This window comes from Aquarana catesbeiana, linkage group LG07 (assembly GCF_042186555.1).
Source record: "Aquarana catesbeiana isolate 2022-GZ linkage group LG07, ASM4218655v1, whole genome shotgun sequence".
Lineage (NCBI taxonomy): Eukaryota > Metazoa > Chordata > Amphibia > Anura > Ranidae > Aquarana > Aquarana catesbeiana.
This window is the reverse complement of record NC_133330.1, coordinates 88258288-88271024: the sequence shown is the minus strand read 5'-3', so window position 1 is coordinate 88271024 and position 12737 is coordinate 88258288. Positions and strand designations below refer to the sequence as shown.

At 42.9% G+C, this 12737-nt stretch overlaps 1 protein-coding gene across 2 annotated transcripts in view; it reads left to right on the top strand.

Moving 5' to 3' along the window:
• Nucleotides 1-12737, top strand: part of STAB1 (stabilin 1) — a 508133-nt gene that overhangs the window by 405455 nt on the left and 89941 nt on the right. For both annotated transcript variants that reach the window (XM_073592448.1, XM_073592449.1), the window contains 2 exons: nt 932-997; nt 8601-8799. In XM_073592448.1, coding sequence (XP_073448549.1) covers nt 932-997; nt 8601-8799 — 265 coding nt within the window. The remainder of the gene's footprint in view (nt 1-931; nt 998-8600; nt 8800-12737) is intronic.

The following is a 12737-nucleotide window of genomic DNA, read 5'->3' as shown; positions in this document are numbered from 1 at the left end:
GAACATTGCGGTTTTTATTATAAAAATCAGGCTTGAAATCTGCCATGTCCTATGATATGTTTTCTGCATAACACTGCAGAAAAAAGTATGGAAAAGGAGAGCATGGTCCCATTTTTTTTTTTAAAGGGTATGTGACCAGGCTGTCATCCTTTCAGCACTTTTTTCCATTCATTGAAATACGTGAGGCTTTGCTTGCTTCTAAATGGTAAAACAAGCAAAGCACTAAGCACGCCACTGCTTTTATATAGTGCTTTACATAAATATACACATTTTCCAGCAGTTTCTGACACACAGAAGCTAACAATCTAATGTCCCTACCACATTTACTAGACTAGTTTGGGCGTAAGGCAGTTAACCTAGAAGCATGCATATAGGCTGTGGGAGGAAAATCAGATAGCTGGAGCAAAACCATTCAAACATGTCCATAATGGGGTGATTGTGTGTGTGTGTGTGTGTGTGTATATGTATATGTGTGTGTGTGTGTGTGTGTGTGTGTGTGTGTGTATATATATATATATATATATATATATACACACACGCAATAGTTTTCAATATGTTTTACTGTTCAATGCACCACAAATGGTACATTTGTCTACATCAGTTTTAAATGTTTGTATGAAAATATTGACGCCAATGATTTCAAAATGAATCAGATGCTTAATACATAACAGTAGGCATGGAAAAATTATCAGAATTTTTCCAACTCATGCTTTCATTTTGTATGCAACTCTACAGAATTGTTCAAAAGCAACCAAAATGTTAGTAAAAAACAATCAATGATTTATTTATTGGATTATAACACCAAAATGATCATGTCACTGAATAATCTCATTGAAACTTGTTTTGTTCCACTGAGCTCCTAATTTTATATTATAGGTGAATTAAAATTGTATTTCAGGCAGGTAAAAGTAACAATCACTCTCTTTTACAGAGCCAACGTGACTTTTGTTCAATGTGTGGCATAGAGCTATCTTGCCCTTCTGGAACAGTTGATCAGGTGAGTTAATCTGCTCTTCCTAACCTGCACCAGGAAATAAACTATTGGGCTCCAATGAGCAGACTTGGCAAAATCTCTTCTTTCGCCTTCATTTTTTTTACTCTATTTTCTTGAGGTCACAGCATATCATGGAGTATCAGCACAGAGAGATGGAAGGACAGGACTAGGAGTCAGTCAGATGTGCTGCATGCAAATGTGTTGACAGGGAAATTTGCTGATATGGGGAGAGAGCATAGTGGCCAGAGGAATGTCCTCATCAGGGTACTGCTGCTCTTTCACTGACCAGTCATCAGGCTGGGGTTTGCGAGTGGACACCACTGTGTGTTTAACCACCTCAGCTCTCATACCTGTATATCCCTAATGGACCAGACCAATTTTTTAAATTTCAGCTAAAGGCCTATTAATTTGTCTATAACTTTGTCAGTGCTAGAAATCACAAAGTAATTTGTATATCAGATTTTTTTTTTGGTACAAATAAGGTTTTTTCGTGGCAATATTGTCCTTCACAAATTATTTTTATGCAATCTATAGAAGAAAAAAAAAGGAACAAAGTACATTATATTACCAAAAGTATTGGGACACCTGCCTTTACACACACATGAACTTTAATGGCATCCCATCCCAGTCTTAGGTTCAATATTGAGTTGGCCCACCCTTTGCAGCTATAACAGCTTTGCACAAGGTTTAGGAGTGTGTCTATGGGAATGTTTGACCATTCTTCCAGAGGCGCATTTGTGAGGTCAGGCACTGTTGTTGGACGAGAAGGCCTGGCTCGCAGTCTCTGCTCTAATTCATTCCTAAGGTGTTCTATTGGGTTGAGGTCAGGACTCTGTGCAGGCCAGTCAAGTTCCTCCACTCCAAATTCGCTCATCCATGTCTTTATGGACCTTGCTTTGTGTACTGGTCCAGATAGAGGTGGGGCAGAAGAGCAGAGGGTACAGAGGTGAGACAGGTGTACATGAGGTACAGTGGTGGGGAAGATGAGCAAATGGGTTCAGCGTTATGACAGATGAGAATGTGATTCAGCGGTGAGACAGAAGGGCATGGGGATACGGGGGTGAAGCAGATGTACAGGGAGGTATAGTGGTGGAGCAAATGAGCAGGGGGGTTATGGTGGTGGGACAGAAGAGCCGGGGGGTACAGTGATGGGGCAAATAGGCAGGGTGGGGCAGATGTGCAAGAGGTTACAGTGGTGGGGCAGATGTGCAAGAGGTTACAGTGGTGGGAGAGATGAGAAGGGGGTTCAGCGGTGGAACAGAAGAGCAGGGGGGTTATGATGGTGGGACAGAAGAGCAGGCGGGTACAGTGATGGGGCAGATATGCAGGGTGGTACAGTGGTGGGGCATATGTGCAAGAGGTTACAGTGGTGTGACAAATGAGAAAGGGGTTCAGTGGTTGGACAAAAGAGCAGGGGGGTACAGAGGAGGGGCAGATGTACAGGAGGTACAGTGGTGGGAGAGATGAGAAGGGGGTTCAGTGGTGGGGCAAATGTGCAGCCCCCCCCCATCTGCCCACAGTTAGGCAGTTGTTGGGCAGATGTGCAGGGGGGTACAGTGGTGGGGCAGATGTGCAGGCGGGGTGGGAGAAATGAGAAGGGGGTTCAGCTGTGGGACAGAAGAACAGGGGGGTACAGTGATGGGACAGATGAGCAGGGGGTTACAGTGGTGAGACAGATGAGCAGTCGGGGGGATTCAGTGTTGGGCCAGATGAGAAGGGGGTTACAGTGGTGGGACAGAAGAGCAGGGAGGTACAGCAGTGGTGCAGAAGAGCAGAGGGTGACCTTGAGGCAGAAGATTCAGACAACCTGGGAGAGCCTACGGAGTGTCTGCCAGGAGTCTTATTAGGTATCACATCTGCCTGGGCTGGTCCAGAGCTGTGCAAACTCATGCAAACCAGATGGGAAGCAGTTTCAAGGGAGGAAAAGCAGAGACCAGGTTGTACTGATCCTACAAAGCCACCATAGCTAGGGGATCCCTCTACCTGGAGACAAACCAGTCCAGTTCTTGAACCCAGAGGCCAGCTCGGAGGTCCGGCATTGCAGAGGCAACCAAATTGCTTGACATTCCAGAAGGGTGATTGGGAGGCAAGATTCCACCCATGTCCAAGTATACTACCCCAATAAGGTGTCCAGTACTCCTCCCCAGCCCAACAGACTGGCATCTATTGTAAGGATCTTCCAGAAAACTGGATGAAATTGGTATTCTTAGTCCAGCGCAGGATTTGTGAGCCACCAAGCCATGGTCCTTGGAGACAGAGGAATCGATTTGTCCAAGGTTTGGACTGACTTATCCCATGATGACAGAATGTTGCGTCATAGGGATATGGAGTGGAATTGATAAGAAAGACTGCCTTGAAGGAGCTACCTTCAGTCCCAGGACTCTCATGCAGAAGCTCAGAGTCGAGCAACTCCTGGACCGAAGAGTCAGAGTTTGGGAACAAAGAGTTTCTCCTGGGACAGAAAACTAGATTTGAGCTGGCCATATATTATACAATTTTCCTGTTCAATTTCCTTTAGATTTACCTTCAACTATGTAGTGCAAGGGCCTGCCTGATTCCATACAAATTGAAAGTGTTTGTTTAGGTTTGACCTCATATTATATGTTTTTGGTAAACCTAAAGGAAAATTGTTCAAGAATATTGTATAATGTATGACCAGCCTTTGACTCAGATTTTCTGAGCAATGAGTCTGTTCCAGCTTTGATTTTTGAAGTTTCAGGATCCAGCAAAACATCTGCAAGGTTAAGGCTGTGTTGCATGCAGATCTACTAACCTGTGCAGTAACACAAGTAGGTTGAAAGTAATGAACCAGGGAGGGGTTGGGAGTGGAACTCTGGCTTGTAGCTCTTGCAAATCACCTCTGCCACCCAAGCATTTGATATGGTAGCTTTACAAGTGCTCAAAAATGCTGACAAGTGTTTCCCCGCTTGAAATGTGGAGTCTCCCCTCATGCTGAAAAAGTTTTAATTGAAGGTTTGGGGGACTTTGAAATTCAAAGTTTGAGGGCAGACTGGGTGCCAGGATTGCATTTGGACTTGGTGCCAAAACAAAAAATATTTACTGCCTTCAAAAAGTATTCATACCCCTTGAAATTTTACACATTTTGTCATGTTGCAACCAAAAACCTAAATGTATTTTATTGAGATTTTATGTGATGGACCAACACAAAGTGGCACATAATTGTGAAGTGGAAGGAAAATGATAAATGGTTTTCAAAATGTTTTACAAATAAATATCTGAAAATTGTGGCGTGCATTTGTTTTCAACCCTGAGTCAATACTTTGTAGAACCACCTTTCGCTGCAATTACAGCTGCAGGTCTTTTTGGGTTTGTCTCTACTAGCTTTTCACTTCTAGAGTGACATTTTTGCCCATTCTTCTTTGCAAAATAGCTCAAGCTCTGTCAGATTGGATGGAGAGTGTCTGTGAACAGCAATTTTCAAGTCTTGCCACAGATTCTCATTTGGATTTAGGTCTGGACTTTGACTGGGCCATTCTAACACATGAATATGATTTGATCTAAACTATTCCATTTGTATCTCTGGCTGTATATTTAGGGTCATTGTCCTACTAGAAGGTGAACCCCCGCCCCCAGTCTCAAGTCTTTTGCAGATTCTAACAGGTTTTCTTCTAAGATTGCCCCGTATTTGACTCTATCCATCTTCTTATCAACTCTGACCAGCTTTCCTGTCTCTGCTGAAGAAAAGCATCCCCACAACATGATGCTGCCACCACCATGTTTCACGTGGGGATGGTGTGTTCAGGGTGATGTGCTTTGTTACTTTTCCACCACACATAGCGTTTTGCTTTTAGTACAAGAAGTTACATTTTGGTCTCATCTGACCAGAGCACCTTCTTTCACATGTTTGCTGTGTCCCCCACATGGCTTCTCGCAAACTGCAAACAGGACTCCTTAAGGATTTCTTTCAACAATAAATATAGGTGAATGCAGCACTAATAAAAAACATGCAAATATGCAACTAAAAAGTCCACTGAGTTCAGCATAAAGAGTCCCTGTTCACAAACTGGAATCACCCACGGTGTATACAGCACAGGTTTAGGTGAATTAAATACATCCTCCACCGAACACACTGGCCTCTTACCACAAATTGTGGACCACTAATGGTCAGATTAAACTTTTACCTACAGGTAAGCCTATAATAAGGCTTACCTGTAGGTAAAAAAAATCTCTCCTAAACCTTTACGGTTTAGGAGATATTCCCCTCGCAATGAGCCGCTGACTGCGCACAGGGGATTCTCGGCTGAAAGCCCGGCAGCCACCGGACTTTGCCGGAAAAAAAGTCTCCTGCACGCATTCGCGGGAGTGATGACATCGCGGCTCCGGCCACTCACGATACCCGGAAGACACGCCGAGGGGAAATGTCAGCTCCCTCGGCGTGGACCGGGTGAGATGCCGGTGCCTCGTTCTAAGGTAAGTATCTCATAATGAGCTAGTATGCGGTGCATACTAGCTCATTATGCCTTCTCCCTTACAGGTGTAGGGGGAAAAAAAAAGTCAGCGGGTTTATTACCGCTTTAAATTGTTTCCAACCATCAAGATCGCCACGGTCAGCGCATATAGTGTTGTGACGTCAGATCTCCAAGCTCCACCCTACATGGCGTTTTGCCCAATGGGGCGTGGTTAGAGATCATCACTTCCCATATCTATCTCTGTCTCTCTGTCTCTCTGTCTCTCTGTCTCTCTGTCTCTCTGTGTCTGTTGGTTGTGCTTAGCAATCAAGTCTTCCCACAGGCTTCGATATATAAAAAATTCAGAAGATGGGATTGCTGCACAAACGTGTATATATATATATATATATATATATATATAAACAGAAACGCCTGTTCCCCTTGCGTGCCAAGCCTCACTCTCATCCGCTGGAAGCGGAACCACGTCACAGCCGGATACTAACATGGCTGGAACACATACAGCCAAGCCCACCCACGGCAGCCATATTCAGGGAGACCAAAAACAGACAAATATATCTCACTCTTCTGTTTTTTTTTTTTTTAAAGAATAGGCTTAAACTATAGAACTGGGCCAAATGGAAACATGAATAATATCTATCTATCTTAATCTATCTTAATCTATCTTAATCTATCTTAATATATCTTAATCTATCTTAATCTATCTTAATCTATCTAAAAATGCATAGGTGTGAACCAGGCCTAAAACTTCTTTTCAAACAGCGTGATCCCTTAAGGCTCGGTTCACACCTATGTAGTTTGCTTTTGATACGCTTCTGCAGTGCTTTTTGTGGTGTGTTTTTGCACATGTATTTGACGCATTTTTCACTTTGCGTTTTTTATGTGTTTTTTTTTGGCCAATTTGTTTTCGGGTGGATTAAATAATGCAAATCGTTGCAAAAATGCACTACATACTTTTCTGCAGCCCCTCAATTGATGTCTATTGAACCAAAAATGCACCGTTTTGCTTTTAAAAAGTCCCTGACCCTTTCCAAAAATACAGCAGCTGAGAAAAGCATAGATGTGAACGTGTCCCTTAGGAAACCATGTTAAATGGACTTTAGTGCGTTTCTGCAAAAAGCATTAAAAAAAACGCATAAGTGCACTCCTTTTGTGGTTTAGGTGTACTCTCACCTGAGTTATTTGACCCTACATCAATGTATGGTCAGATAGAGCTTTTGGTTAAGAGTGAGCCTATTTATTCACTCAGTAATTCCCCACACTCCTTCACTCCTTTGCAGTGCATGTGAAAAATAAAACATATAGTGCCTTATCTTTTGGACATCACAATCTTATTTTGCAAGTGCTACTCACATCACATCAAAAACAATCATGCTTTATTATCAAAACCAATAATGTCACCAGTGTCACCTTCACCAGATGTGCTCTCACCAGGTCATTGGTAATATATATCCTTTTTTTGTATTCCTCTAAAACACATCAATCAACAGATTGTAAATGGTTACTGTCCCTTTAAATCCTCCTCATTTTGTTGTTTAGCTCAGCGGGTATACGAAGAAGAAACAAAATAATGTCTTACCATAAAAAGACCATATATAACAAGTATTTATAAAGTCTATTACTCACAAACAATAGTGTGCTTGTAACATGCATTAAACCGTGCGTTTTCCAAAACTCTGCACCCTCCACCAAGTGTGCCCCATCTGTTTTTTTTTTTTTAATGCATAAGCCTTCCTGGTGTTACTGAGCCATCATCCTTTTATTTTGGGCACTCTCCAGTCTTCTCCACTCAGTCACCATACAAAGAAGTGAAAGCAAAAATAGTGCTTTATCCCCTTAACTTATTAGACACTCATAATAGCCAGTTAAAATGCCTCCTTTTCATTGACATACAATGTTCTTTTATATTACTCAGAATATTCTCTTTTACAGTATAATAATATTCACTATTCTCCACCCATACGTGTTTTGTCACTGCTCATGTGACTTTCTCAAGTTGATCTGCTATAAGTTGAGGCCATTAAGTAACAAACTCTTTTTGCTTTCCCGTTGAGGGATGACTCTTCCTTTCAAGGGCATTTAAACTAAGCGCTTTATGCATGTGGGCTCTGCAGCCCAACACTTTAGTCAATGTGTCTTTGTGTTCACTGACAGGAAACTCGGAGACAGCACTGTGTCTCACTGTCACATTTCAGTTACAACAAATTGAGTGCAGAGAAGATCACATCACAGTCCCGATGAAGGGGGAGTGTGTTTGGCCCTCAAAACACATTGGCTTTATTCTCCTATGAATACATTTTATCATTAAATTACCTTGGACTCTTGGACGTTTTTTGGCACTCTCGTTAAATTGTATTGTCTGTAGATCCACAGAGAGGGCACTTTTTTAACAAAATCCTCCTCAAACAGGTACAAAGCTAGTAAACACTTGGGAGGTAAAAAAAAGCTTGTCAGGGTTTTTCTTGTCTCCATTAGGGAAGATTTCAAACAGCCAGTACAGCAGGACTGTTCCCCCCGCGCCTAGAATCAGACATGTTGCACTGCACAGCAGAGGCAACTCAGGGTATGAGACAAGCCCTCAGATACTCGTGAACCCAGCTGCTTGGGTAGCAGAAAGGGTTCAGGTGGCCAAAGGTGTTTTTCCGAGCAGCCTACTCATATAGTGAGTTTTCAGACATGAGTCATATGCTGAGGCTATGTCACAGTTCTGGACCTAGAAAACATTCCCTCTGGGCATGGAACACCAAAATCAGGCTGCAGATACCTGCATGTAAGGCCAGCTCAGCATTTTTCTTCCAATTTAAGCAGGAACTAGGTATAGTAGCATTCATCTGCAGTGAAAATTTGGTGAATGCCACATTCACTGCTTAAGTATGCCCCCCAAGTGCCTAGAAAAAAAGGCCTCTACTGATGCACTGCTGTTGCTGCAGCTTTGCATCTTGATTGGAAATTTGATCTGCTAATTGTCATGTTTTTCATCCCTGACCTTTTTTGGCCAAAGCAAGTACTAAAGCTGCAAAACTAATTTGCAGAGATGTTGAGATCCCTAGAAGACATACTGTTTATATGAGTGTATCTATTGAACAATAGAATTGAAGACACCCTTTTATGTAGGTGATGCATACTGTAATAAAAAATTAATATAGTAGCTTTATCTTTTTTATTTCTTTTTTTCACAGGGAGAAATAGAAATATGTTTCCGTTTTTCAAGAATTGGGTTTAATCCCTTTCCCTTATTGGAACCTATAAGACCTAGGTGGGATTTACATAGGAGATATGATAGACACAGGTTCCGTACTTCAGGCTGCAGAAGAAAATGCTATAATGTTTCCTGGAAACCACGTTGCTGTAAAAATCACTATGGAGGGGATTGCCATGGTAAGTGGTATATCATTTTCACTCATAATTAAAATCTTCCAATCTAGACTGGGCAGTTAAGCCTTTATCTTTTATGCATTGTATGATTTATTTATTTTTTATGCAGAAAAAGCAAAGAATGTTTTTTTTTTTTTTTTTTTTTTTTCTTTCTGGAGACCTCGACCCAAAATAAGACTTCACTGGTCCAACACAATCTTTACACAGTGCTCCAAGTAACAAGAGCACCTAAGCAGCTGACAAAGCTGGTAACATAAACCTCACCTACTCCTTCTGCCTTTAGGTGCAGTGTTTATCCAGCGTCGACTGTAAACCTTGATAGTATTCATTATACTGTATAGTAACTGTGTACACTGTAGAGATTTTTAAACCCTCCTTAAATTGTTGGAACAAAAAAACCCCACCAATTCCTTCCAACTTTAGGTGTGGGACATTTTACCCAGAATGTAAGCCTAGATGTTGTCATTAATTTATGTATCAACGTTGTACTCCACAGTACTTTACTCATTATGTTTTTAAAGAATAATATGATAACACTCATTAGTTTGAAAGTTACAAAATCTGTCAGTGAAGCAACCAGACAAATTATGGCGAGGAGAGCACAGTAGAGCCTTTTTTTTTTTTTTTGAAAATACTTTTCATTAGGTTTTCCATTTTAAACAAATTAAACAGTCTTATTCCGCACACTTGTACACCAGCGTATCGAATAAGAAGCAAATGGAAGATTACAATCCAAATACAAATACAAGTGAAAGAAAATACACTCGCATAACAGTCACATAAATAGCAGAAAAGGTACACATAGTTTTGCTAAAACTCCCAGTAGGAGCATCACTAATATAACCATGGGTAGTGAAAAACTCACACAAGCAACAACCACAACTAAGGTTAGCATTTAAACTTATAAAATCTATTACTTCTATATATAGGCAGCAGTGGATCCAGTGCATATACCGTACCTATGTCCATATTATGCCACACAGCCTACATACTAGTAGCATGCTGAAGGTACCTTACTGTTTAGCATTGAAATAAAGTATACATAACCAGGGAGGCTGGTGCTAGCCCAGGAATGGATAATCCATGGGTCCACCAGTTTATACAAGTTTATGGGGGTTACCTCTACATTGGAAAATGTTTTCTTAATAGAACTGTATTAACATTAGTACGCTGGGGGGGGGTCCAAGATGGCCATCTGAGTGCCCGCACATTCAGGAGCTCTGCTGGTACTACCTGAAATTCTGTTCCTTCTGGGCGCTATTACCGTCGACGGAGTGGGTATTACACCCTGATGAAACGCCGCTCTTCCAGGGCAGCTGCGGGCAAGGGGAAGGAGCTCAGATTCCCGCAGATTGAGGAGGTACAGACCCCCCCCCCCGCATGTGTGGAGCGCCACACCATGAGGCAGTCCAATATGGCGTTGCAGATGGAGTCTCCGGAGTCAGATGCTTCTCCCCATCCCAGCTTTTTCTCTGACATAATGTCAGCAATCGCCCTGTGCCAGGCCACTCTCACTGCAAAGATAGAAGCAGTGCAGCTTGATATGGGTGTAATAAAGGCAGGATGTGGATAAGCTCCAGTCTCATGTCTCGGAGACAGAGCAACGGATAAGCCTCTCTCATTCGTCTGCCCTCTGCAGCCTGCAAACGAAGATGAAAGCACTGGAAAATAAAGCAGACAACGAAATAAGACTTCACTGGTCCAACACAATCTTTACACAGTGCTCCAAGTAACAAGAGCACCTAAGCAGCTGACAAAGCTGGTAACATAAACCTCACCTACTCCTTCTGCCTTTAGGTGCAGTGTTTATCCAGCGTCGACTGTAAACCTTGATAGTATTCATTATACTGTATAGTAACTGTGTACACTGTAGAGATTTTTAAACCCTCCTTAAATTGTTGGAACAAAAAAACCCCACCAATTCCTTCCAACTTTAGGCGTGGCCAGGCCCTTAATCTCCGTATTGTGGGCCTGGCCAAGGGAGTGGAGTGCACCAATCCTGCGGTGTTTGTGGAGGATCTACTGCGTACTCTGCTGCCCAATGCTCAATTCTCCCCCTACTTTACTGTAGAGAGTGTACACTGTGTTCCACCCAGGTCGGGCATCCCGGGGGCCCCACCGCACACTTTCATCATGTGGCTTCTGAATTTCCGGGAAAGAGATGATGTACTTTGTGCCGATAGGGTGCAGGGAGAATTCCGCTATCAAAATGGCAAGCTATTCATATTCCCTGACTACTCCATTGAAACGCAGAAACTCAGGAAGTCCTTTAATCAGGTGAAGGCAGCATTGCGGGCCCGCAACGTTCGGTATAGTGTCCTCTTCCCCGCTCACTTGAGGGTCAAAGATGGAAAGTCAGTTTGCTTCTTCACTTCTCCACACGAGGCCTCGGCTTGGATTGATACCCTGCCACCTCATCGCTGATCGGCATGGAGGTGAGGTGTCCTACCTCCTACTTATTTCTCTGGATCTCTGATCACCCTGCATTGTGAGGTCCCCCCCCCTTCTTTTTTCTGTGGATGACTTCAGCTGTTGGGGATACCTCACATTGATTTGCACCATTGTGATAGTAACCTACCTGGTCTCCAACTGTTCAAGGTTTGTGCCCCTGCTTGCAGGTGTTTGTTTTTTACACGAAGATGTAAATTACCCCTCCACTTGGGAGGTCCTCTCATCGGGTAATATTGACTCTATGATCCCCCGTTGATCCTACTACCTGACTCAGACTTACATGTGGTCCTGCCCAGGAGGAATACAATTTAAACATTTTTACAAGTATAACCATATGCTGATTGATTGCCAGCATCTCTATGGTACTGAGGGTGCTTCTTTCAGTGGGCCGGCCCATCTGGTTTACGTCCCTCTAGGCTTGTTTTAACTGACTGGTTGTTTGGGGCTTCATGCTCTCCATGTTTGGGATGGCGGAGGGGGGTGGGTTTGTTTGCTCCTCAGGGATAATGGAAGTTTGGAAATGTTGTTCTGTTCTTGTTTTGTTATTTTCTATATTTCAGTTTGTGTGGTGCTTGATGCTCTTTTTTTCTGACTTATGCCCTGGAATACTGCATTGCTTACAACTAATATTGCTGCATAGTGTATTATGTGGGGTACATCTACCATCCGGTATCTCTCTTGACATTGGCGACATTTGTAACTTTAATCCTATCACTGTTATCTGTACGTATTCACCTATGTCTCAGCTCACTATAATCTCATGGAATGTCTGAGGCCTTAACTCGGCAGTAAAACGGTCCCTAGTCTTTAAATTTCTCCAGAAGTACAAACCGCGTGTCTGCATAATGCAGGAGACTTACCTCCGGGGTTCCAAAATGAATGGACTTGGTGAACATTTTCACATGACCTACACCAATTATGCCCAGGGTGTAAGTATTTTAATCCGGAAAACCCTGCCTTTTCGAGTACTGGAGGTGCGTACTGACCCGGATGGGAGATATGTCATGCTTCATGCTAGTGTATATGACTAAAAGATGGTTCTGGTGGGAGTGTATTTGCCCCCTCCAGCTTCAATTACTATAGGAAATGACATCATGACCATGGCATTGAGTTATGACACTTCAGCTATATTTCTGATGGGTGACTTTAACATGGTTTCTTGCCCAGGCCTGGATAGATTGCAAGGAGTGACACGGGGTACTTCTGCGTTGATGCATTGGGCCTCCACTTTTGCTTTGACGGATGCATGGTGGCATCTGCATCCAGACGCTAGAGAATACACTTGTCACTCTGCAACATTTTAAATCCCTTTCATGATTGGTTTTGGCTGTTGCCACTTCTGACGGCCTCCGCTGGGTTACTGAGGCGTGCATACTCCCACGGGGGGTATCAGATCATGCCCCACTTAGTTTAACTCTCTCCCTGTCAACCCCACCAGCAGTTAGGCTGTGGCGTATCTCCAGGTTTTGGGCAACGGATGATCGGTTACA